The 27,383-nt window shown below is 35.6% G+C and overlaps 2 protein-coding genes and 2 long non-coding RNA genes across 4 annotated transcripts in view; 3 read left to right on the forward strand and 1 right to left on the reverse strand.

Annotated features, from left to right (window-relative positions):
• LOC128207202 (calmodulin-A-like) overlaps window positions 1–3,811 on the forward strand; it is an 8,534-nt gene extending 4,723 nt beyond the window's left edge. Inside the window, exons 5-6 of the mRNA XM_052909999.1 lie at window positions 1,485–1,629; window positions 3,051–3,811. Coding sequence (XP_052765959.1) covers window positions 1,485–1,629; window positions 3,051–3,076 — 171 coding nt within the window. The 3' untranslated portion in view covers window positions 3,077–3,811. The remainder of the gene's footprint in view (window positions 1–1,484; window positions 1,630–3,050) is intronic.
• Window positions 3,812–10,355: 6,544 nt separating this feature from the next.
• LOC128207203 (neo-calmodulin-like) lies at window positions 10,356–21,955 on the forward strand. The gene is made up of 6 exons (XM_052910000.1): window positions 10,356–10,635; window positions 11,807–11,837; window positions 16,143–16,286; window positions 16,982–17,124; window positions 18,739–18,838; window positions 21,706–21,955. Exons 1-6 carry the CDS (start codon window positions 10,633–10,635, stop codon window positions 21,735–21,737), a joined length of 453 nt encoding a protein of 150 aa, XP_052765960.1. The 5' UTR covers window positions 10,356–10,632; the 3' UTR covers window positions 21,738–21,955.
• A 2,420-nt stretch (window positions 21,956–24,375) lies between these two features.
• LOC128209387 (uncharacterized) lies at window positions 24,376–25,618 on the forward strand. The gene is made up of 3 exons (XR_008256991.1): window positions 24,376–24,503; window positions 24,703–24,855; window positions 25,486–25,618. It is a non-coding gene; the product is annotated as an uncharacterized LOC128209387 (long non-coding RNA).
• On the reverse strand, window positions 24,990–26,871 carry LOC128209386 (uncharacterized). Its single transcript, XR_008256990.1, has 3 exons — window positions 26,587–26,871; window positions 25,826–26,245; window positions 24,990–25,582 (listed from the first exon to the last, which is right to left on the reverse strand). It is a non-coding gene; the product is annotated as an uncharacterized LOC128209386 (long non-coding RNA).
• Between the last annotated feature and the right edge of the window lie 512 nt (window positions 26,872–27,383).

Raw genomic sequence — 27,383 nt, forward strand, 5'->3', positions numbered from 1 at the left:
GGGTTATTTGACAATGGGTAGGGTTGTCTCAGCTTTACAGACATGATATATATGATGAAATTTCTAATAGATTGGATGACGCACTAGGAAGTGACAGAGAGGAAGTGGCAGAGATGAACTACAGTCGAGCTCCGTTGGCTCGAACTCGCTTGGCTCGAATTACTTGTTGTCTCGAACTGGAAGTAAAGGACTGATTTCTTTAAACTGGATGTAAGCAGTGCCGCTTGGCTCGAATTTTCCGAGGCTCGAGCTATTTTCGTTGGTCCCTTGGAGTTCGAGCCAACGGGGTATGACTGTATTTATGTGTTTATGACTTAAACGGGAACACTATAAGCTGATGCAAACATTTTTTTTTTAATTTCAATGCATTATTATGTTTACTCAATTTGACTTTAAACATGATCAAAACCAAAACCAAAAAACATATCGATATGTGTACCGATTGACAAATATTAGCGATATTTTGGGCTTGTTTTAACTAGGGAATTTGTGGCCACGTAGCTATTAATTAAAAACTCAATCGTAATGGCTAGTAATATGTTTTATCTGTTCACAAATCATATGTTTTTGGGTTTTTTTCGATCAAGGTCAAATGAGTGAAACATCAGTTATATATAATAATGTATCAATTTATATTGTGCCACTTAAAAAGGGATCAGTGTGAACAGCTCATTTAAAATTCGAGTGACCACGGGGAAACGGATGACGTACGAGGGGGATAAATTGGATGAGTAGAGATGAGATGTGGATTTTTCATAAAATGTTATGTGAATCTTACAACAGGAAATCTAGCATCAGCTCTGGTGACCATAAAGAGAGCACAACAAGAGCGGTGGACTTTTCATAAGTTTGAAGTTCTTTTTTGCTTACAGGGAGAGAGATATCCGCCTAACGCACCCGCGAAAGACCCTGGGACGAGCGGTTGGACACGATTAGAATGGTTTCATGAGTAAAAATAGCCTTTTCTTTCAAGTAATTTGACAAAGGGGAGGGAGACTTCATTGCTACGACAGCGGCCATGCAGAAAACACATATAAAACGCCAAAATGTACAAGACGTTTCTCGTTTTATGAATTTGATATTCAGATTTGGTTACAAGGGAGAGAGATATCAGCACCTGTGACTTGCGAGAAATCATGATGACCAAAAGACGATCGTTGAAGATAACGTCACCAAGTAGCAGTTTTTTTTTAGTTTTTAAAGAAATTTTTTATCAAAGTTATTGGCAACGGAAACGGATGCCACAGCGTAACAGAACTGGGAAATACCATGATTGGCGAAAAGACGTACGTCAGGGTGGACGAGATGTAAATTGTTTCATTATTTTTATGTTGATTACTTTTACAAAGATATTTACAAGATATTTCACAATGTATAGGGTTACATCACCTCCGGGGGTTTGCGAGAAACTATGAAGACCCACCGGCGCGGAGATTGACGAAATGTGAAATGTCTGATGCGCTGAACGTTTATTTCTTTTCAAGGTATTTGACAACGGGAAAGGCTACATCAGCTCCGGTGACCTGCGAGATATCATGAAGACCCTTGGAGACCGAATGACGGACGAGGAAATTGACGAGATGCTATTTGAGGCGAACGTGAACAAAAATGGGCTTATCAACATACAAGGTATATTTAACAGTCGTCATAATAATGAAATTCACTTGCAAAATTAATGAGAATAAAAGTAATGGCGAAAATTCAAATATACACAGATCTTGGTGGGTCTAATACATATATTTATTTTTGTACTTATTGATAAATGTTGGGGCAAATGTGAGGTTGGGGCAAGTGTGAGGTTAGAGGAATGTTTGGTTGGGAGAAAGTGCGAGGTTGGGCAAGTGTGAGGTTTGGGTGCAAGTGTGAGGTCGGGGCAAGTGTGAGGTCGGGGCTAGTGTGAGGTTGGGAGAAAGTGCGAGGTTGGGCATGTTTGAGGTTGGGGGCAAGTGTGAGGTCGAGGCAAGCGTACGATTGGGGCAAGTGTGAGGTTGAGGCAAGTGTGAGGTCGGGACAAGCGTGCGATTGGGGCTAGTGTGAGATCAAAGCAAGAGTGAGGATGGGGCAAGTGTGAGTTCGGGACAAGTGCGATGTTGGGCAAGTGTGAGGTTGGGGCAAATCTGAGGTCGGGATAATTGTGAGGTTCGAGCAAGTGTGAGGTTTTGGCAAGAGTGAGGTGGGGGCAAGTGTGAGGTTGCGGCAGGTGTGAGGTCGGGGCAAGTGTGCGGTTGGGCAAGTGTGCGGATGGGGCAAGTGTGAGGTTGGGGCGAGTGTGCGTTTGGGGCAAGAGTGAGGTTGGGCAAGCAAGTGTAATATTGGGGCAAGAGTGAGGTTGGAGCAAGTGTGAGGTTGGGTCAAGTGTGAGGTTGGGGCAATTGTGAGGTTGGGGCAATCGTGAAGTGGGGGCAAGTGTGAGGTTGCGGCAGGTGTGAGGTCAGGGCAAGTGTGCGGTTGGGCAAGTTAGCGGTTGGGGCAAGTGTGAGGTTGGGGCAAGTGTGCGTTTGGGGCAAGAGTGAGGTTGGGAAAGCAAGTGTAATATTGGGGCAAGAGTGAGGTTGGAGCAAGTGTGAGGTTGGGTCAAGTGTGAGGTTGGGGCAATTGTGAGGTTGGGGCAATCGTGAAGTTGGGGCAAGCGTGAGGTCGGGGCAAGTGTGAGGTTTGGTGCCCGTCATGTGGTTTAAACCCCCAGGCCCAAATATCACATTAATACTCAGTCATAATACTTTAGCTGCTGTGCTTGTCCTTTTAGTATCCATGGTTCAATATAACCGCTAGGCCCTGTTTCGATAAAGATCGTCTAACGGCTAAAGATTATAAATTTCCAGGCGTAACCTCGTTTTGGGTGTAAGCTGTTTTCAATAAAAACAGGACATTTATGGCATTGATTCTGCACTTAATTTAACGGGTTTAATGAGCACGTTTACGAAAAAAATTTCAGATCGAAATGTGACACCGTTGTTTTACTTATGACACAAGTAAACTCGACTGCTTGGTGTGATTCCTTAAACGTTTATAAATTGCAATAACTCCCAATATTCTTTCTTGTTTTGCAGAATTTGTTTCCGTTATATGCCGATAAAAATCCATTGATGACGTCTCGTCACTTTTCCGGCAGCATATTTTGATTCGCACCATTGACATCAGTTGTTCTGTTTCATGTTAAACATAATGCGTTGTTGATCATCCCTGATTTGAGTGCTTTGGGGGGTAACCACTGCGTGGAGTTTGGTTCCCTTTGTCAAATGACATCCTGCAGGGCAACGTATGGAAGACTAAATGTACACTGAGAAGGACACTAAATTAATCTGATGTAATATCGCTCTTGTTGTAAATATCGTTTTGTATTTTGGTTGTCTCTCTTTTATGTATCATAATCAGTTATAAGGTATTTTAAAGTAATTGAAATTGTTTATATATCAATTATGTTTCCATTACAACTTTATAAGCAGCTTAAAAAGTGTTAGAAGCGAATAAGCTTAAGTAAGCTTTACCCTGATCCGTTCTTCTTTATTATCATAAATAATTGATTACATAGTTGTTGTTATTTTGTTTGTGTTTACATTCTACAATTTGCATTGATATGCCCAGGACTAGTATGTCTGTTATTGTACCATTCATTGGAATATACTCGTATTGTTTAAATTGTTTGAAATGTTAAGGATAACTAATATGGTAATGTATTATGTTTATGTTACTATATTTCCATAATGATTATCAGGAATTATTCCATATTTATATAAACTGTATGAAAAAGATAACAATACATGCGGTATTCATTTATATATTTAACTCATACGATATTTATTTGCAATCAATAAATCAAGAAACAAATTATGATTGCATGCTCATACAAGTTGTTTGAATCTTTTCTTGTTAACAGTCCATATAAACAGCGGCTTCAGAGTCTTTGGCAAATTTTTATTTGGCGACTCTAGGGAACAAAATGAATATCCAAATGTTAAAAAAAGTTCCCTTAACGTGCATTTTTGTGGCTATTATTTGGTTAGCTGTTATTCGACTGGTTGACCGTATAGCGCAGTGGTTAGCGTACTCGCGACCTAGATTCGATTCACGGCCTGGGCGTATGTAAGTTAGGGTACTGGTCACCAAGCCGGGCAAGTTTGTTTTCTCCGGGTACTGCGGTTTTCCCCACAACACAAGACCACACTCTCGTGCAACATCGTGCCAACGAGAGTGACTTTCTATTCTTTCATACGTGTCTTCACAATCGCTGTAAAATTATAATGTTTAAACTAACAGATATTCGATGCATTAAATAAAAAAAATGTAACAATGTACATTGTATTGCATTGAAACCACACCTATGACAAAAGCTTTTTTCCATAATATTTGAAAACACATATATATACGGAAAAGTAGCTAAGTGGTCTATAAGGACAAGTTGGTCAAATATTTATTTGACAAATCAATCACGTTCAATTACTCAGGATTATACAAGCTTATATACTGCAAATGTTTTGATAACATGGAGTTCCAATGAAACACAGGGGGGGGGGGGGGGGGGCAAAAACAAATTAATTTGTTTATTTAAGCCTATATATATATACATATAAGAAAATAATTTGTTTCTGCCCCCCTGTGACAGAACAGTTTAGGATAAGTGAGTGACGAAGATATTTCATATTTAAATAAATAAGTTTCATAACAAGTTAATGGCGAAGTACTTAAAAAAACAAATTTGATTTTTTTGCGTGCATAAGACGAAACTGAGTTGTACTTTAATACTTTAGTTTTAACAAACAATTTCACTACATTTTCTATAAAAAAACATATCTTTCAAGGTTGTGTATTTTATTCTGCTGAATAAGAAACGTGCACTGTATGAATGATTAAAGAAATAACATCCAATACTCCCCAGTAATCACGGATTTAAAAAAAACTGATATTAAATAAGCCGTGTGAAAAATTATAATCCCGAATTAGTTCTATGAACCATGCTGAGCCAGGCTGTACATAGAACACCTGACGCTATGTTATTGTTTAGTCTGGCTACTAGGGACAGATCTGGGATTTGAGAAACAGAATAGGGCTGGTATTTAAAATTGATCTTTATTGGATTTAAGAATGATATAACTAATCGGATTACTTGATATAAATAAATGACCAATAGAGTGAATAAAGTCAATAATGTATGACCATTAGATAAACTTAAGTTTAATATTGAATACCACCCCTGGAAAAACAGACGTTCATTAAGACGTATATATACTAATTACTGCTATATTCACAAGAACTATTCACAGGGAATGTTTTGGGCGGACTTAAGTCGTAATTATGTTGGGAATATCTTAAACACATTATATGAAAATTTAATTATTTTGGCCGTAAAAAGGCTGCATACTTGACCTTTCTGTAAATAATACGTGTCGTCACTGTTCCATATTGTACTTTATTATATGGCTATAAATGTGCATATGCCGTTAAATGCTGAATTAAGATACGTTATGTTATGTTACTATATGATCTTAATTGTCACTTTACTGTTTTTATTTGATATTTCCCCCTTTATAGGTGATTTTGGCTTCTATTGATCTGTAATATAAGTGTACATTAAGTAAGCGTTCAGGTAAGTATAAATCGCAATATTTAATACAGTACAAAGGGAGCGAGAGGGAGGGTACATACTTGAAGACGACCGCCCACGCGACATTGATTTTAACAATGACTATGAGCTCTAAATAAAAGTAACCAAGCGTGGTATTATCGGAAAGGGATTTAATATACGAGAGTTAACTCCCTTATGAATACGATTTCTGAATCAAAAATGAAAACCAAACAAACCTATGAACGAGTCCAATTAAAGCTGCACACTCGCAGTTTGACCTTTTTGACAACTTTTATATATACAATGTTTTGTCTTGGAATGAATCAATGTTGGCGTACATATCTGGAAAGCATTATCATTAAAATCAGATCCCCAATACACGCTTCACGACGTTACGCTATGTACATAACGTAATGAAATGAAGTGAACGTCACGATATGATTTTAATGAGATTGGGAAAGCAGTAATATAAAACTGCTGACATAATATCAGATCACTTGCTTTCTCTAGTTGAAGTTTTATGGCTAAAAGCGTTAATCACGTTATAAGAAAAATGAATTTTCGGCATAAAACATCAATTTTCGAACGTAAATATGAAAAACTGCAATCTCATCTTTTGTCAACAGTCTTAATACATGAATCGTTGAAGACCTTTACGCAAAAAATGGTTCATTCTAAGACAAAATTACAAACCAGTTGTCAAAACGTTTCGTCTGTGAGAGTGAAGCTTTAATATATGAAAAATCTTGTTTACCCTGACTTTGACGCTTTCGTTGACTCTGAATACAAGCCTCGTTGACTTTTATACAAATTGTAAATAATACTTTTCGCTATTTACATAATAGACAATGTCAGAATGTTAACCTATGAATATATTTACATGTTCACGCAATCAAATAACTTCAATTAATGAAATAAATTTCCATATTTAAAGCCATTTTAACAATTTTACATGAGAAACATAATTTAAATATTATGAAGTGATAAATACAGTTTTTGCTGATCTGCGGTGTTTGCTTTTTATACCAAGATGTACAATAGAATGTATTGAAACAGCTTATAGAGATTTTGATAATTTTCGAATACTACAGGGACACGCACAGGAAGCAAAACTTGAAACATATACCCTGTTTATACAGACACAAGTTAAGGCTCAAACGGCACTGATCGTGAGACACAAACGTACAAACACCACATACACACGAACAAACACAACATACACACGAACAAACACCACATACACACGAACAAACACCATATACACACGAACAAATACCACATACACCACATACACACGAACAAACACCACATACACACGAACAAACACCACATACACACGAACAAACACAACATACACACGAACAAACACCATATACACACGAACAAATACCACATACACCACATACACACGAACAAACACCACATACACCACAGACACACAAACAAACACCGCATACACCACAAACTCACTAACAAACAAACACCACATACACATAAACAAACACCACAAACACATGAACAAATACCACATACACCACATACACACGAACAAATACCACATACACACGAACAAACACCACATACACACGAACAAACACAACATACACACGAACAAACACCATATACACACGACCAAATACCACATACACCACATACACACGAACAAACACCACATACACCACAGACACACAAACAAACACCGCATACACCACAAACTCACTAACAAACAAACACCACATACACATAAACAAACACCACAAACACATGAACAAATACCACATACACCACATACACTGGAACAAACACCACATACACCACATACACACGAACAAACACCACAGACACACGAGCAAACACCGCATATACCACATACACACGAATAAACAAACAACACATACACACGAACAAACACCACATACACCACATACACACGAACAAACACCACAGACACACGAGCAAACACCGCATATACCACATACACATTAATAAACAAACACCACATACACACGAGCAAACACCGCATAAACCACATACACACGAGCAAACACCACATACACAAGAGCAAACACTGCATACACCACATATACACGAACAAACAAACACCACATCGAACAAACACCACATACACACGAACAAACACCATATACACACGACCAAATACCACATACACCACATACACACGAACAAACACCACATACACCACAGACACACAAACAAACACCGCATACACCACAAACTCACTAACAAACAAACACCACATACACATAAACAAACACCACAAACACATGAACAAATACCACATACACCACATACACACGAACAAACACCACATACACCACATACACACGAACAAACACCACAGACACACGAGCAAACACTGCATACACCACATACACACGAATAAACAAACAACACATACACACGAACAAACACCACATACACCACATACACACGAACAAACACCACAGACACACGACCAAACACCGCATATACCACATACACATTAATAAACAAACACCACATACACACGAGCAAACACCGCATAAACCACATACACACGAGCAAACACCACATACACAAGAGCAAACACTGCATACACCACATATACACGAACAAACAAACACCACATCGAACAAACACCACATACACACGAACAAACACCATATACACACGACCAAATACCACATACACCACATACACACGAACAAACACCACATACACCACAGACACACAAACAAACACCGCATACACCACAAACTCACTAACAAACAAACACCACATTCACATAAACAAACACCACAAACACATGAACAAATACCACATACACCACATACACACGAACAAACACCACATACACCACATACACACGAACAAACACCACAGACACACGAGCAAACACCGCATACACCACATACACACGAATAAACAAACAACACATACACACGAACAAACACCACATACACCACATACACACGAACAAACACCACAGACACACGAGCAAACACCGCATATACCACATACACATTAATAAACAAACACCACATACACACGAGCAAACACCGCATAAACCACATACACACGAGCATACACCACATACACAAGAGCAAACACTGCATACACCACATATACACGAACAAACAAACACCACATCGAACAAACACCACATACACACGAACAAATAACACATACACACGAACAAATACCACGTACGCACGAACAAACACCACATACCCACGCACAAACACCACATGCATACGAACAAACACCACATACACACGAACCGTTTTTGCATTGTGGTAATGTTTCATTTCACCACCATTTCATTTAACGCAAACGCCTGCAAAATCAAGATACAATATTCCGTCAGACTAAGAGTCAACCAATTCAACCTTTAATGGCTGATAAGCCCAGTTTGTTTATCAACACGCAGTTATGGTGTTGAAAGGTCCCGTTTACTGAAATGTTAAAAGAAACATAAACAAATAACAAACTCATAAACATCTTTATTAACGAAAAAGGCTACCCCATTGAGGTTTTCTTCAGTAAAGTTTGTTTTCAATGCCAGGTATGCATACCATGTGATTGGTGTCTACGTCCGCTGTCCGCGTACGTTAATAATACCGAACCAGTTTATACCACAGTCGTTTGATGGAAATGAAATTATGCTTTCGTGTCATATGACCTGGAAAAAACGTTTTAATGACGTTTAAGCTTAAAGCATTTATTATTCTTCAGATTTGTCTATGGGTCATTCATACCAACGATTTGTGCTAAATATATATATATATATATATATATATATATATATATATATATATATATATATATGATTGCACCTAAACAATCGTCTCTGTAAATGTGAAAAAACTAATACGTCTTTCGGAATATTTTTGTCATAGCATATGCCTATGCACATATATAATTTTAGTCCGATGTCATGAAAAAGTTATCCGCTTTAGAAATTAAATGCTTATATAAAAAAAACGAATTGATCAATAACTCCGAAAGGTTGGGGCTAGTCTCATGTACTAACATGTCTGTATAATTTCATTTCGACATCATAATATATGTATCCGCATTAGAATAAAAATGATAAATATAAAAAATGGCCAAAATCCATTCCAAGAACTGCGTAAATCGCATCTGTATACCGAAAAGGGTGGGGTAGCCTCATGAATGAATATGTCTGTATAAATTAATGTCGACGTCATAACAATTATCCATTTAAGAACTAAAATGCTTACTTTAAAAATAATTGGTAGCAAAATACCCGTTCCGTGCACTCCGTTAAACATCTGGGTGCGGTCAGCCGCATGTAAGAATATAAATATTTCATTTGCGTCATAAAATAGTTATACATTTAAAAACTTAAATGCTTAAATAAAAATGAATGAGTAGCAAAAAAACGTCATGAGTACACTGTAAAACGCCTGGGTGGGGTCAGCCGCATGTTAGAATATAACTATTTCATTTGCGTCATTAAGTAGTTAACAGTTTAAGAACTAAATTGCTTATATCAGTTAAAGGTCAACAACCCTTTAATCTAGTAAGCGTATTATATTTCTAAGGCTGATTAATGATATGACAGGATTGCCTGTATGCAGAAAAAAAAACAGCTCGAAATTATATCATAGTTTTTTGCTACCGGAGATTCACCGCGCGATTTTGTAATTCAACCTTGTTATTCTATTGAACTTATGCAAATGGCAAATCTGGATCAATTTGTAAGCTGATAAGATCAACTTTTAATTCATAAAAAAGGAAATGGTCATAAACGTTGAAGAAAAGAACATTAAATTTCCGTAACTGATATGAACACCGATTAATCGATGACCTTTGAACTGATTTAAAGCATTCAGTTTTTAAAATACAGCGGTGGTATTATTTGTTCAATTGAAATCAGGATTAAATTAAAATTGCTTTTGGATAAAACAATATTGTTTCAATCTGTTCGTTCTTAACGATTCTACATGCTTGTTAAAACACCTAAAAGTCAACAAAAGCTGATTGAGTTTTAAAGCTTTTTAGTGATACAGATTTCACAACGCGCTCGGATATTTTATATAAAAATGGTAAGCATTTTTATCTATTCATATTTTTGATCTCAATCATTTTGGAATTTGAATAATCATTTGATTTATCAATGATCTTGTTTACATTCAAGCGAAATGATTGATTACAATGCGAGTTGAACTTCATTTTATGTGCGTTACATATGTTTGTATTGTTTTAATAACACAATGTGGACGTTTCTAAACTTCTAATTGATTTCTGAATTCAATAAGATTATTTGACAGTGTCAGAGTGCTTAAGTCTTATTATTTTGTGAGATAATGCCTCCTAATTAAGATGAAAGTCTAGATTCTAATGTAAATAACCTAAGTATTTTCTCTAATTTAATGCTTAACATCATATGAAAGGGTCTAAGTGCCGTTGTCTATACTATTTTTGAGAGACAGTATCTCTTAATTATGAATTGAAGTCCTAGTTAATAATATAATTGTTTTTATTTAACATTTAATGAATAACACCAAATAAAAAGTTTTTAGTGCCGTTGTCTATACTTTTTTGAGAGAAAATATCTCCTAATTATGAGAATGATTCTTCTAGTTATGAGATAATTAACATGATTGTTTTCTAACATTTAATGGATAACACCATATGAAAGCTTCCAGATGCCGATGTCGATATTATTTCTGAGGGATAATATCTCCTTATTATGAGATAGTTAGTCCTAATTATGAAATAATTAACCTATTGTTTTTCTAGCATGTAATGCATGCCACCATTTGAAAGCGTTCTAGTGCCGATGTATACATAATAATAAGATAGTAATTCCTTAGTATGAGATGATTTATCATAAATATGAGATAGTATTTCATTAATAAGACATACGAAGTCCTAATTAAGGGGGACTATCTTGTGAGTAGGATATAATAAATCCTAATTAGGAGGGACTATCTTGTGAGTAGGAGATACTAAGTCCTAATTAAGGCGAAAATAAGACCCCTTTACTAGAAACTCGTTTCAGGGCTCATAATATCTTAATTAGAATTTAGTACCTACTAATAAGGAACGGTAACTCGGAATAAGGAGGTTCTATCTCGTAATAAGGAGATAGTTTCTCGCCATAGTGAGATATTATTGCTAATTATTACTTGAAACAATAGTTTAGACTGTGGGTCTAGGACGCTTCCATAACACAACAGCAGAACCAATAATACTTCCTTTTGTTTCATTCAGAGTACAGAGCTTAGCGAAGAGCAGATTGAAGGTATGTCAAATGCTAATCTAATGACGTTGATGATGAGTCTTAAGCACCAGCCTATTGCTTTGTCTGACTATTTGTTTTTAATTATGTCATTTTCTGATTTTATTATTTCGGTTATTACAGTCATCCTTTCCACCTCTAACAATTATTTCTGCTAATGATACTGATTCTATTACTACTACTACCACCATAATTACTTCTACTACCTCTACTACAACAACAACTACTACTACTACTACTACTACTACTACTACTACTACTACTACTACTACTACTACTACTACTACTACTACTACTACTACTACTACTACTACTACTACTACTACTACTACAACAACTACTACTACTACTACTACTACTACTACTACTACTACTACTACTACTACTACTACTACTACTACTACTACTACTACTACTACTACTACTACTACTACTACTACTACTACTACTACTACTACTACTACTACTACTACTACTACTACTACTACTGCCTCTACTACTACTACTTCTACTACTACTACTACTACTACTACTACTACTACTACTATTACTACTACTACTACTACTACTACTACTACTACTACTACTACTACTACTACTACTACTTCTACTACAACTGCTACCACTACCACTACCACTATCACTACCACTCATCATCACCACTACCTGCACCAAAACCATCACCATCACCACCACCAACATCATCACCAACACAATCGCTACCATAACTACCACTACCAACACCATCATCCACTATGGAGTGCCTTAAATGACTTTATCAAACAGCGATCGATAAATATCGTTATAACGAAAGAAATAGCACTTTTCGGTATCCATATCAAATTTAAACACACACCAATATGTAATTTCCTTATTTTATTAATGAAATTTTATATATTTTCAATGAAATACCGAAACACTATCCCATCATTAAATGCCTATTTACAATACTTAACTCTCAAACAAAAAGTTGAAGGAGATATCGCAATACAAAACGATAGATATGATTAGCACACTCTCAAATGGAATGTATTAAAATTATAATAATTTTAAGATAATTAAGATACCGATTGTATACAGAACCAGAATGCATATAAATAGTATAGACTCTTTTTTTCCTTTTTTTACACAACCACATATAGTAAAATCATCAATAAGTGAAGGGGAAGTGTGAGTGTGTGTACGTGTGTGTGTGTGTGGGTGTGTGTGTGTGCGTGTGTGCGTGCGTGTGTGTGTGTTTTGTTTTTGCGCGTGCGTGATTAGTTTTTGATATCTGAAAATATGAAACAATATAGATATGTTTTTTTATTTATAATGTGTTTGAGATTATCATTCGGTAATTATATTATCTATTTTAACAATAAATGAGAAAAAGACAACAACACCATCATCCCCACAACTACCACCACCACCAACATCACGACTAACACCACCAACACCACCACCATCACCACTACCACCACCAACACCATTTCCACCATCACCACCACAACTACCACCACCGAAACCATCACTACCATAACTTCAACTACTGTGTTTTTTCTTATGTGACATATTTCTTCCAGACAATGACAAACGACCTTGTAGATAAAACATGGCCAAGATTCTTCTAAGACGAACGATTATTCAGCCTACGGGACTTGACAACAACCACTTTGATAAGATTATGTCTGAGTGTTATATTGAATAACACTCAAGGTTTCGCCATGCATTATGAGCAATTTAAAACGGAGACGCTAAGTCCAAATTTGACGGAAGATAACAAAAGTTGCAAATTCAGCCAATGTATCGTAAACGAAAAAATACAAGGCCTTTGTTAAAAAATGAAAGACTCCGCGCTACCCAAATACATATCTTTAAGTTAGTAATTACAAACATTAAGGCAATCAATTTTCTGTTTGGCATCGCTATTGTAATAATATGATCAAATATACATAAACTTGAATAACATAGTGTTCATTTTGTTAATATTGATTCATATTTCCTATTTCAAAAGAATTAATTAAACTTGGCAATAATATACTCTGATATTTCATTCACTTATTTGATACATTTTTTCTATGTAGACCAGTAATGAAACGGCGGTTAACAATGCTATCAAAATGACAGTTCATTAGAAAAAACCCACGCCAAATTGAAGGAGTTGATGTCATATATTTGTTTTCGTAACGTTTATTTCACGCTGTTAAAGAGTCGTTTATGTAAGAAACAGTAAAATAGTATTTTTTTTAAAACTTACTTTTTGAGAGCATGAAATAAACAGCTTTATTAACCCAATTGATAATTCCTACTTTGTACATATGTACTATTGATTTGTAAGTTGTTTTTAATGCATTCGCTGACATAAAACTGCTTTTTATAAGAAAAGGTGATTCGGGCAGGGTTATGTTCGCTGGAGTACTTTTTATATGCATGATTTTTATTTAAGTACCAATCGCTTACACCCAACGGAATAAAACAAACACATTGGCAAACATAGTAAACAGTTATTGTTAACATATTTAGAAATTCCCCGACCGGGACTCGGACCAGTTACCCCCGCGACGGACGCACCCAGCAGTGAAACGACCTCGACCTTACCCTACCGAATAATTGAAAACTAAAATAATAATAATAATAATAATAATAATAATAATAATAATAATAATAATAATACAGTGTGAGTTTTTTTTCTTAAATTGACACTCTTATTCAAAAACAATACATACACATGATAAACCTTTAACTACTTACTATATAATGCATTTATGGAAAATATTAATTACTGATAACAAGATTAAAACCGTGTATTTAATAGCAGAAAGCACAAAATATTAAATGATTGGTGAATGTTTAAAGAATTACCGTGGTCTACTATGGTCTCAAAAGGTAGAAACACGGTGTTTTATGCTCATTTCTTTTAAATTAAACTCGGTATCCTTCATAAGAACCATTGTTTTCGACATGTTTTCATCCTTTTTATACTACATGTATTAAAACAATATTTCTAATTGTGGTAAATCTTATTTGGGAGTAAGAGTGCATCTTTCAATGTTATATCAGGTATACTACAAAGGTACTGGAGGCAGGAGACATTGAGCACTTTCAAATTGCTCCTTACGAAATATACACTCCATATAGTCCAACTATAACTATATAGCAAATAAATCATCGTACATCTTCAACATTTCGCTAATTATTTTGAAAATTCATGCATCCTCGCCTCTCTTTGCCATCAATATAAACTTTAGTCATAATATAGAATAATCTAAAACAATTGATTCTATTGATTTTTGAGTGCTGAAATACAACGAAACATTCATCGCTAGACAAAGGTGAACGAATATCTAATTCCATTGTAAAAATAGCGTTGTTATATGCGAATCAAGCTAATGGTTTGGCATGTGTTAGATGGAGCGCATGTAAACGGGTTTAGACCCCCAGCGATAAGTACTATATTTACACAGACCATGCCATGGCGTTCAGCCTATTATTTGCTAGGAACAATATTTTGATAGCTTCCTGATATACTTATTGCCATGTTACGTTGTATGCTCCTCTTTAGTTTCTATTTGGCCGCCTTGACCATTGAGAATTTAACTGGATATTGGTAAAATATAGTCTCATTCGCTAAGTTTATACTATTTTCTTTTAGCTCGATTATGACGAAAGCATTTGGCTTATAAAATCACTTTCATGTCTGTTTCCTACTGATGTCCATTTTGAGAGGTCATGAGAAAGTACCCTTTGGTGGCGCTCAAACCCACCACCTCGTATCTGTTAATCGGACACCTACACTATTAAACCAATCCAACCTTCATGATACTGGGCTCATGCATATAGTTTCTATCTCTATCGTTAATTACTTTAATTACGAAGTTACATCATCTTCCATTTTGTAATTTAAATTGTCTAAGATGGTGCAACGCTCTTAATCTATTCACTGTACAGTAAACAACCACACAGTAAGCCAATGCCAATAATAAGTGAACAAATTAAGAGGTATATGCCATACGTGATAGTTTTGAATTGTTAAAAAACAAGCAAATTTACAATATTTCACACGTTTAGAAGGAAAAAAACATAGTCCTTTATAGGCGAAGAATTATTTTCATATCATTTCTTTCAAAAAAATATATTCAGAAATTAACATCACTCAATTATTTTTTAACATCGGTTGGGACCCTTGGTCACCCACGTGAGAACCCCTTTAAGGTCACGTGATACTGATAGCGATTTGGTAGCTTCTGAAAAAAACCTCCAGATAATTTACCTTGTACACCTGTTTTTAATATAAATGTCACGACAAGTTTGATTTTTTGTTTGCAGAGTTCAGAGAAGCGTTCGGTTTGTTCGACAAAGATGGTGACGGTACCATGACATCAAAAGAACTGGGCGTGGTCATGCGATCATTCGGCCTTGACCCTTCAGAGCGAGAACTGAAGGAGATGGTTGCTGAGGTGGATGTCGATGGTATGTTGTATCTCATAATTATATATATATATATATATATATATATATATATATATATATATCACTATTTTATGAGTAAACGTAGGAGTTCACTTATATCATTGAACAATAAGAATGTCAGTACCTGTTACTCATGCTAGATCCAATTATTGGGGATAATACCTGTGTCTGGTTTTTGAAAACATATATTGCCATTTTACAAGTTGACGCCCTGTGTGTGTCTTATTACGTGTTTATTTTTAGTTTCATAAGTTCTCAGGTAATTGGATATAAGAAATATGGCAGAAAGGTAATTCAACCCCTTGTTACGGAAAGGCATTATTGCCAGTTGACATGTAACTATTGTAAGTTAAATCCAAATTTTGACTGGTGTTTCAAATTTCCAGTGATTTTGCCTTTCAATTAGCACAAATGAACTTTATTCATAAGGGGATGAAACACATTTCTCCCCATCTCATTATCATATTAGTGTCATAATCAAATCCAACGCAACGCAGTCCGGTTGTTCAAATATAGAGGCTTCGGTCATGGGATACGTACACTCACATAACTGGCTGTATGTTGATGTCCCCGAAACTTAAACTGCTCAACACACAATCGTCGATTTAGGCGGTTTTGGTGTTCAAGCATTCAAAACCACGAAATGCTAAATCATTTTGCCAATGGTTGTATGAACATAACGTTCCTCTTTGAAGGTAATGGAGAGATAGACTTTGAGGAGTTTCTTATGATGATGTCGAAAAAGATGAATGGCGTAGACCACGAGGCAGAGTTAAAAGAAGCCTTTGAGATATTTGACCGAGACCAGACCGGATTCATCAACCCCGCTGACTTAAAGGTATGGTTGTAGTGAAACTAGTGTAGTGGGTTCATGAGGCGTAGTTAAAGGAACCTTGAAAACAAACAATATTCATCAACACCGCTAAATTGAATGTACGGTAAGAGAGATTAAAAGTATCTTCCATGGCCGAGAGTGTAAGATAGATTCATCCCGACCCGACCCGAGCGTAGGGTGTTTTGCTGAAACGAGGTTTACTGAGTTTCCGCAAAACACCCTGCGCGAGGGTTGGGGTGAACCTATCTTACACGAGCGGCTTTGGAAGATGCCTTTTCTCCCACCTCAGTTAAACAAAATTATGTAAAAAAAAGTATTTTTCAACTGGAACTCTTTTGTGCGTAGTGAAAATAAATGCGTATGGATATGTGATAATTCATGGTTGTCATGGATATGGGCGCAGTGATTTAGATTATGTTAATACTAAAATCGGTCTTTAAAAAGTTCTGAGGAGAGTGAAGCATTATTTTTTGAAAGGTGCGTGAAAACTTTTTTATGGTGACATTTAAAGCGAGAAATAATTAATTAGCATCTTAAATATTGCCACAAGACAAGGTTTCTATGAAGCTACAGACGACAGTCTTTAACAAGGGAGGTAATTACAATGTGATGACCATTAAAAAGGAGTTCCAAACGGGCACTTGTTTTATCTTTGCCCGAGGGCAAGATAATAATTTCTAGCATGGTTTAATGTTTGGATATACTTATCTGAGGTGGGAGAAAATAGTCTACTCGGCTTCCGAAGCGAAGTTTAAGAAGCTTTGTGACCTGATTGTATACATCGAAGACTTGAAGCTACGAATTGCATTAGTAAAAGTTTAGTTGAATCTGATACTCTGTTGAGAAGTATCACAGACCGGACACTTCGATACTGCTGACGTGAATGTTTGGATGAAGCCATGATTATATTGTAAATAGGAGTATGCTTGTCAGTCAGTTTGTCGGTAAGTCTGTTTGTCGTTCGGTCGGATATTGGTTTATGTTCAATGTTTCGTACACATGCTTAACGCCATAAACACAGGTTGAGTTCGACTTTAGGTTCCAACCATCATTTTATGTACTGAATTGTGTCCCCTTTTTCCAATTTGCAAAAACAAACGATGTCCGGACGACAGTTAATGACATGGTCAACGGATTGAAATAAGAGCTGACACCCATGTTTACCATCTTAATTTACATGTCCAGTTTGACTTTATTTACAAACTACCAGCTTTTAACAGAGTTAAGGCCCCTTTCAACATAGAACTTTCCGAAATTCGGAGTTCGAACGATAACTTGAGACAGATACAATGGACATACATAATTGTGGCACATGTGTTTAACATTATAAAATACAGTTTGTCTTTCGTTAAAATCGACTCGAGTTTAGCAAAGTTATGACCTTCTGTGTCCAAATTGTGTTTTATAACTGTTATTATACTTTTTCTGAAATGACTTGTTAAAAATTATTTCATTTTCTTACGAAATATGCATAGGTCTGTAATACCCTTAATTCAACTCCTTTGATTTTAAAAGAAAATAAGCGCATGCATGTTGTCATATTGCACTCCTTTAACAGTTATTTCTCTTTTTTTCTAGAAATAAAAATCAACTTAACTGTACGTGTTTACCTTTCAGTTCGTGATGTCCCAGCTTGGTGAAAAATTGACTGACGAAGAGGTTCGTGAGATGATGAGAGAGGCAGATACAGACGACAGAGGCAAACTCACATGGGAAAGTAAGGGTGTTGATATTGTAGGTGTTAAATCTAGGATAGCTCAGGAATTAGCATGTTACCTAATAGAGTTTATTTGATATAAACACAAACAATTCGAAAGCCTAGTATTTACGTTCTATTAGACAAGTGCATGTGTTTCAAAGAGCTTTGCAAATTTTACAAAATATTTTTTAAACACGGTTTAAAATGGAATTGCTTTGGCCAAAATGATCGACACTATCCATTCGACAATGGTACTTTTTCCACATGCTATTGAGTATCTTTCTTATTTGAAATATATCATCATGAAACCACACGGCATTTCTAATTGGATAGCCTGGAACTTAAAAAAAACGTTTCCGGATAAATACAAACGGGTTTTCACAATTATCTGAACGAAAAAGTATTTATTTTTTTAAAAATGTGCTCAACTCCGTATTACACCATATTTTGCAAAAGATGTATGATATACTCTTGAATAGAATTGTATCTCGAAACTACATTAAAATGACATTTCGAATCCAGTTAATTTGTGGCCGTCCCCACCCTCTTTTGTACTTTTCGTATATTGAAAGGAACCTAATCAAGCTCTTAAAAGGCCGTAAGCGAGATGATCAGAGAGGATGATAGAGAAGACAGGGGCAAAATGAAGTAGGAAGGTAGATTTGATGATAAATAGAGGATAGGCGTTTGTCGCAATATGTTTTTTTTCCGTGTGAACACCAAACAAAAGTTTGAAACGTATGTAAAATACTAACCTTTGGTGTTATCGAGATGAAAGTTAATGTCATCCTACCTCACACTGTAACAAACAATTTGTTTTTGCATTATATGCCTAAAACGAATTTAAATTACCATTTACCGTATTTTATCAGAAAAAAACAGCATGCATGCATATATGTAAAGTAATTTTGGCAAAAGAGGTCATTGGATTTGTGTCCTGTGCGTGCTAACGTTTGATTTGGGTGTAATAACGGGCTAAAATGTCGAAACAGAAAAAAGTATATATACGATTTTTTCACCTCGGAAGGTTCAACTGTGAAATGAGAGTTTAGAGGATTTGCTCATTTGTCATTTCAGATGCTAAACTCGTATTTAGCCTTTGTTGTGGCATTTCTAGATTAAGTTAATCCCTTCAAATGGTAAAAGTATGAAGGTATTAAGTTGATTAACTGTTCACGACTGTTCATATGTGTTTATGCTAAAGCATGATAAAAATGATAATGATAAAACGCTGCATTGTGAGGAACATAATTATTATATTTATATAATCAACACTTATTAATATTTATTGGGGTCTCATACGTACAACCAAAATGTTATTCATGATTAAAAAACGGTTCGACATCTCCTCGAGATTATAAGTATCTTCCATGGCCGAGAGTGTAAGATAGGTTCATTCCGACCCGAGCGTAGTGTGTTTTGCGGAAACGACGTTAACCGAGTTTCCGCAAAACACCCTGCGCGAGGGTCGGGATGAACCTATCTTACACGAGCGGCTATGGTAGATGCTTTTTCTCCCACCTCAGTTAAACAAAATTAAGTAAAAATGTATTTTTTGCTGGAACTCTTTTGTGTTAAGTGAACATAAATGCGTATGGATATGCGATAGCACGTGGTTGTCATGAATATGCGCGCAGTGATCTAGTTAATGTTAATAGTCAAATCGGTCTTTTTAAATAGTTCTAAGGAGAATGAAGCATTATTTCTTTAATGGTGCGTGAAAACTGTTTTATGGCGACATTTGAAGCGAGAAATAATTAATAAGCGTTCTAAATATTACCATAAGACAAGATTTCCTTGATTCTACAGACGACAGTCTTTAACAAGGGAGGTAATTACAATGTGTTGACCATGAAAAAGGAGTTCCATTCGGGCATTTTATCATCGCCCGTGGGCAAGATAAGAATATCTAGCATGGTTAATTTATTGGATCTACTTATCTGAGGTGGGAGAAATATTTTATCAAAACACAAGCCAATCCGACCCGCAAACATAGTGCCAACTTATTCGAGATATGCTCTTTAATGCAAAAAGCATTATAAGATGATTAATTAATGTCATTTGTTAAAGAAATTACTTAATATGTTTAGTGTCGAGTAGTAGTAAGAAGATAAATTGCAAGCCGTAAGAGGGGTTTGTTTGAGGTCATCGAAAGAAATAAGTAAGTGTCTTATCACTGAAATGCTTATTTCTGTTGGAGAAACAAGATTAAATTGCTACCTACAAATGCCCGGAAAATTTTCTCTGACGGATGATACGTACTGTATCGAATAAATACATCATTTAAAAGCGCAAACTAAAATAAAAGTATGAAACCAACAGCAGGGGTTAATCAGTGTGATGCAGAAAAGGGACAGCGTGCTAAGTGTGAAAGATGCACATTTTTATATAGCATAGTCACTACGAGAGAACGGACTGTATCATAACAACGATATGTCCTTATCTAGGAATTCATTGTTTCATCATAAATAATTAATTGGCGCCTATGAACCGGTCTTTAGGCTCTCTTTTTATTGTCTAAATATTTGTTAATCTCAATTTTATACGTTTCATTGCACATAATGAATTCACAAGAAACTATTTTCAAGATCAGTCCAGCAAAGTTAAAGACGGGATTAGTTTTCGAACATTTAATCAACCTGACCATATTAAAGAAATCAATGAAACATACTCGGATGAACTGATCTTGATAATTTTACTTTAAGGTTTTAAACGCAAATATATAAAAAGGGCAACATTTAATCTAAACTTTCTACTATTTATTAAAAGATATACTTATTTACGTTTATTAAAACCGGATACAGATAACTTGATGTTGGAGGATAACAGAATGATGCATGTTTTATTTTTATTTTTTTTCACACTTTTTCATGTTTGTTTTTCAGAATTTTATGCCATTATGATGAAAGAAGGCTGAGCGTCTCGGCATCCACAACTATCGGTGTAGTTTACATTTCCTTGCCATAATATGATATAGAATGGATTCAACAAGTTGTCCTTGATCATGAGTCTGACCTTCATGTGACCTTGTGGTCTTCAGTTGCTGTTATATCCTTCTTCTGTCACACTTCGCTTGTGTTCGCGTGTTTGTGTGTCTTGAAAATAAATGGTCATAAAGATGTGAAAATGTTATAATGTTTTGGTTGTTCTTGTTGTCGTACGCTTTTATCATAGACCCCAATTTCCATTTTAACGATGGGGTTTACGAATAATCATTAAATTTGTTACATTTGTTAGATAAATATATACGTTTTAAGGCAATCATAGCACATTGGTTTTCCAAGTAATAAGTATATGCCTATAAATTTCCTTTTCCATAGCCAATAGTTAGAATACATCACACCGTATTGGAAAATCTGTATTACCGTACCATTCTGTCGTTTTCTGATTCCGTATTATGCTAGTACGGTGTGTAGTTTAGGAACTACAATGTACTTTCGCGTCGCTAAAATAGCGTGACAAATACCTTTAGTTAAACGTTTTTCAATACTAATACTCTTATGATCGAAATGGTACTTGACAAAAATATTATTTTGCAAGAAAATGTTCGTGCAAGAAACGACAAGCATTTCAATGTCAACCGTGACACGGTCGACGAAAACTAAATTGGTTGAAAATGAGTGTTCAAGTTGATTTTACATCGTTTTAAATTTACCATTCTTTTCTATTGAGACTTTTGAATGAAAGCCGTAACAAAGACTTTGACGAGGCAAGGTCAGAGAGTTAAGTCATTTACGCGGTTTGTGCAATACAATTAATAATAATGTTATTGTGATAGAATTTGTCTTCTTCGTGTGTTTCTGGTGATGGTTCTTACACTATTTCTCGAAACAATTCTGTGTCATAGCGGTTCAATATTGTAATTATTAAAGATGCAATCATACTCCCCGATCAGATTTACCACAATTAATGACATTGCTTTAATATTCCAAAAAGGATGAATAAATGTCGAAAACAATGGTTCTGATGAAGGAAACAGAGTTGAATTTGAAATAAATGAGCATAAAACATGGTATTTCTACCTAATGAAACTATAGTAAATCACAGTAAATCTTTTAGCATTCACCATTCATTTAATATTTTTGCGTACTCAGTTACAATCTTGTTATCAGTAATTAATGTTTTCCATAAATGCATTATTTAGTACGCAGTTAAAGGTTTATCAGTCAAAATATATATGTGTTATACAAAAGTTTTAATATCGGCTTTAATTTCAATGTTGTCGGCAATACAGTTATTGAGTCATTCAGGTACTTCTAAGCATAAACTGTTAAGCACTTTAGAAAACTGCCATATATCCCCATCATTATCTATGGCGCCCTTTGGATTGTTTATGAGTATTTGATCAACTTACAAGTCTATGCAATTTAATAAATGAAGCGATGACAAACATATGCAGACAATGCTCTTTTAAGCCGGAAGAGAAAAAGAAATACGGATGTTCCTGGAAGTAATTCATTGTAGAATTATGTCTGTCTACAATTTCTAATCCAATACATTTATCTTGTTGACCTGACTCCACCATATGGTTTCATTGACTGAAGTTAATTCCTCATAATTTAGATGTATTTCCTGGTTTACCAGGAAAGCATTAGTGATGAATAAAAATCTATGTATAAGGGGCAAAAACATTTTATCGTTTGTTTAAGCATATTTCAATCAAAGTCTTAAACAATGACTTAAAACTTTCGTAGATAAAATAGCAGGATATGCTAAATAATTACGCTCAATGCCTAGTAGTTTCGTCTAAGGGAATAAGGTCTGAATTCAAGACATTTGTACAGGCTATACAATTTGACAGCGATATGCTGTAAGGTAATCCTGTTATAGTTATAGGAAGGTGGCTGTTATTGCGTATAGCGCTCTTTTATTCAAAGCTATGAAGCAGTAACTGTCATGTGGAAAGTAACGCGTAACTTCATTCTCTCAGTTTGGCGTAAAAGCACCTTAAGATATCTCTTCTGATTCAGGAAGTAGTCTGAGAGAAAACTTCAACATCTACTGAAATTTAAAAAAAAACGCACGTGATACCGTTTTCGAAAACTGTATGTTTTTTCATGTTTGAGTTTAATCTCCCTCCCGATGAGTATAATTCAGCCAATAGAACGCAATTGACCTTACGACAGGATTTGATTGACAGGTCCTATCAGCCAATCAGAATGCAGGGCTGATAAGCCGTGTTGCTATCCGCCATTTTGTCCGTCAAACTGACCAGAGTCCGTCATATACATGCGCTGACAATTCCTCGCCTTTTTAAGTATTATGGTAAAAAGGTGTTGTCATGGCACTTGTAATTCGGATACAAGGTAACCAGGCCGACTAAAGATGGCTTCCAATTCGTTCCGTATTCGAAACCAGCGAGTTATTTAGAAAAATGCAAGTGCTGAATCAGACTCTGTGGAAGACCTCATCAACAGCTGAACTTGGAAATTTTGAAAGATCGTTCAAAGGCGAAACATCCATACGTCTGTACAAAAGTATTTTTTTGAACAAAACTACTTATTTCAATCCGCTCAAAATTTATTTAATACTGAAATTGTCCGTGCATGACCTAAATATGTGTTACTATTTTTAAACTATAAACATCGTACATTTATACTTTGGCTTGTGTTGTCAAATCGGCATTAATGGCCATTTAATATCAGGTTCAACATGGACACGATTGATTTCATTCAAGATAGAGGTATTTTTGTTGATACCGTTATGTAGTTTTTATAAACTGCTTTGCTTTCAAAGTAAATCAGGAAATATCGTACAACTAAATTTTTGTCCGAACCATCGCATGCTTCCGAATCTCATCTTCTCGTATGGATCCTATGTAAACAATGGCTTTTGTAGCTGTCATTCCGACACATTTCATAGATTTCTTATTTTCATATCAGCACTTTGTCGACGGGAAATCCAATCAAGAAAACCCTGACCCTCAAGCAGCTACTGTATTTGACCAGCTCACACCAGCTAGGCCTCCTCCAAAACTCAGATAAATATTTGAGCCACCAAAAAAATACGAGAACAGATCGGTCTGAATCGTTAAGGTATTATTTTCTGTATAAAACAATTTATTTCACTGTACATTTAAATCGATTATTATGTTCATTAGAACTTGATTCTGCCAAACATGTGCTGTAAAGACTTAGACTTATTATGAATAAAGAACAAGTCAAACATGTACATATTTTCATTGTTATTCTTATATTTTGGGCCATTTACGTAAATCTACAATATTTAATGATAGTTCATCCTGATCCAATGTTCAGAGTCCGGATCACATGCACACTCGATTAATAGTATTCTTAAAGTTGCACTCTCACAGAATTCTAGTTTGACACTTTTTGTCTCAGAATCGGCTTATTTTGGCATTCTTTAAATTAAGACCTAATATATAAATCACAAAGCAAACTTCTCCGAGCCAAAATATGATAAATCAAATCCTGTGTAAGTTGTCAAAGTGATCAATCTGTGAAAGTGCAGCTTTAACAGTGAAAAATAACTTCTGCTAATGCTATATATTTTAAAATATATTTGCCATTGCAATAAAGAGATATTCACCTACAATATCATACATAAACACCAAAGAAATATCAAAGTTTAAGTAATGTTTGCAAAACAACAATGTATTTAATAAATCTGATATTAAATATGCAACAACTGGTGTTATAATCCAGAACTGAAGCTAACATCATAGAGGTACATCCTTCCAAGAATCCATCAAAACAACATGCTGAACAACTTCAAGAACTCTCTTCAAAAGACCACACTTTCCTGAAATAAATAAAAGATGCCAATATTAAAATAAATCAGTTACATGTATGGTTAAATATTTTAATACTAGCTGTAAATGCTACTGCCTTTGATGTTTGCTTCCTACATGTATATCATACTGAAATATTGACAAGATAATAGCTAATGTTTTGTGGTTGTTGTTTTTCTCTGGACAAATAGTCCATTACTTTTGTACAGCAAAGTAAAACTAAATGTTATAAAAAGCTTTAAAATAGGTCCTACCGATTAATTGTAAAACTTGTCATCACTGGTTTTCTCTTGCGGTTGACATTGCCTGGACTGGCAAATATCATGTGTGTGTGTGGGGGGGGGGAGGTGGCGGTTTCCGGTCTTATGCTAGGTCCCCTGTTGCGGTAGGCTTGTTGAAGACAATAATAAGCCAATAAGGGGACTTCCTTATCTCCATCAATCAGAATACTTTAATGGTGTCAACGGTAAATAGCAGGAGACCCTCCACCAGCCTTAACCGGTAAATGAGGGGAGGGTAGTGTGTGTGGGTTAGAACCAGCTGCCCGGTCAGCTTAGTTGGTTAGAGCGCCGGGCTAGTGTTCTGGTGGTTGTGAGTTCGAGCCCCACACCGGGGGCAATTTTCCTCCCAGGTCTACTTTTACAGCCAGAGTGTGTGAACATGTTCCACAATTTCTGTAAGAACAAAAATCAAAGCATGTGAATGTTTGAGCAATGCAAAAGTTACAGATTGGTATCACCCACGATTGTCACTTGTCAACTATTACATTATTATTCATAAGGGGGAGTGTTCAATCGCTTAGAACTGAAACTTTTTATGCATAACTCCAATAAACCATTTCTGCTCATACTATAGAATACAAGGTTAAACTGTATAGCTGGCATGTAACGTTATTTAATGTCACTTCCGGGTTCCCCATTCGGGCCATTTATGTTTTACTCATATTGTGCGATGATTTAATCTTTAATTCAACAATACTGTAAGAAGGACCGGTGTTATTAAAAGTTAAACTTACCCTTGTTTGCATTTACAGTATGCGTCACGCACACGCTTTTCCTTTGTATCGATGTCAATGTTGACAACATGGCGGCTATCCGATTTTCTCTGACTTGGATAGATTTCACCCCGTCAATGTTAGATATCGTCATTTTCTAAAGATATATCGAGCCTTCCGATGTAGCAGCCAATTACAAATTCCTTTGACTTCTATTTTTTTCGCATTGTAATGTCACATTTATGATAATTTGTCAGGAATATCGGAAAGCGAAACGACGCGAGACGCCATCACTTCCTCTTTTTTTTGACGGACATAGACAGAGTTCGCTCCCTTGATATCAGGGGGCGTGGCTTAGAAGCCGCTGTCGTAAGGTCAATTGGCTGTATCTATTCTCGATATCTGCTCATAATTTTGGTGGAAAAGGCGTTTCAGCAAGATTAGCATTGACTGAAGATTTTAACATTTTAATATAAAACAGTTCAATTCATGATCCGACCGTTTACAATTTGCATTCTGCAGTAGCGGGTATTCATTTTTAAATACTTTCCAAAATAGCTTATCCACAAAAGCAACATTTATGTAAGATCTTGAACTGTTACAATAATTAATATATAAGTAGCATACTTTACAAAGTAGATATGATACTTTTTTCGTTGAGCAAACTATATCATACTAACGAAGGTGTAATACATCGCCTGACAAATACATGAACAGTGATCACCCACATTCCTTTTTTGCAAGTGTCCTTCATGGACTTGATGACTTCCAAGGTGGTACCTAACAATCATTGATAAACACCCCTATTTTTATAAAGT

Source organism: Mya arenaria, chromosome 11 (genome assembly GCF_026914265.1).
Source record: "Mya arenaria isolate MELC-2E11 chromosome 11, ASM2691426v1".
Classification (NCBI taxonomy): Eukaryota; Metazoa; Mollusca; class Bivalvia; order Myida; family Myidae; genus Mya; species Mya arenaria.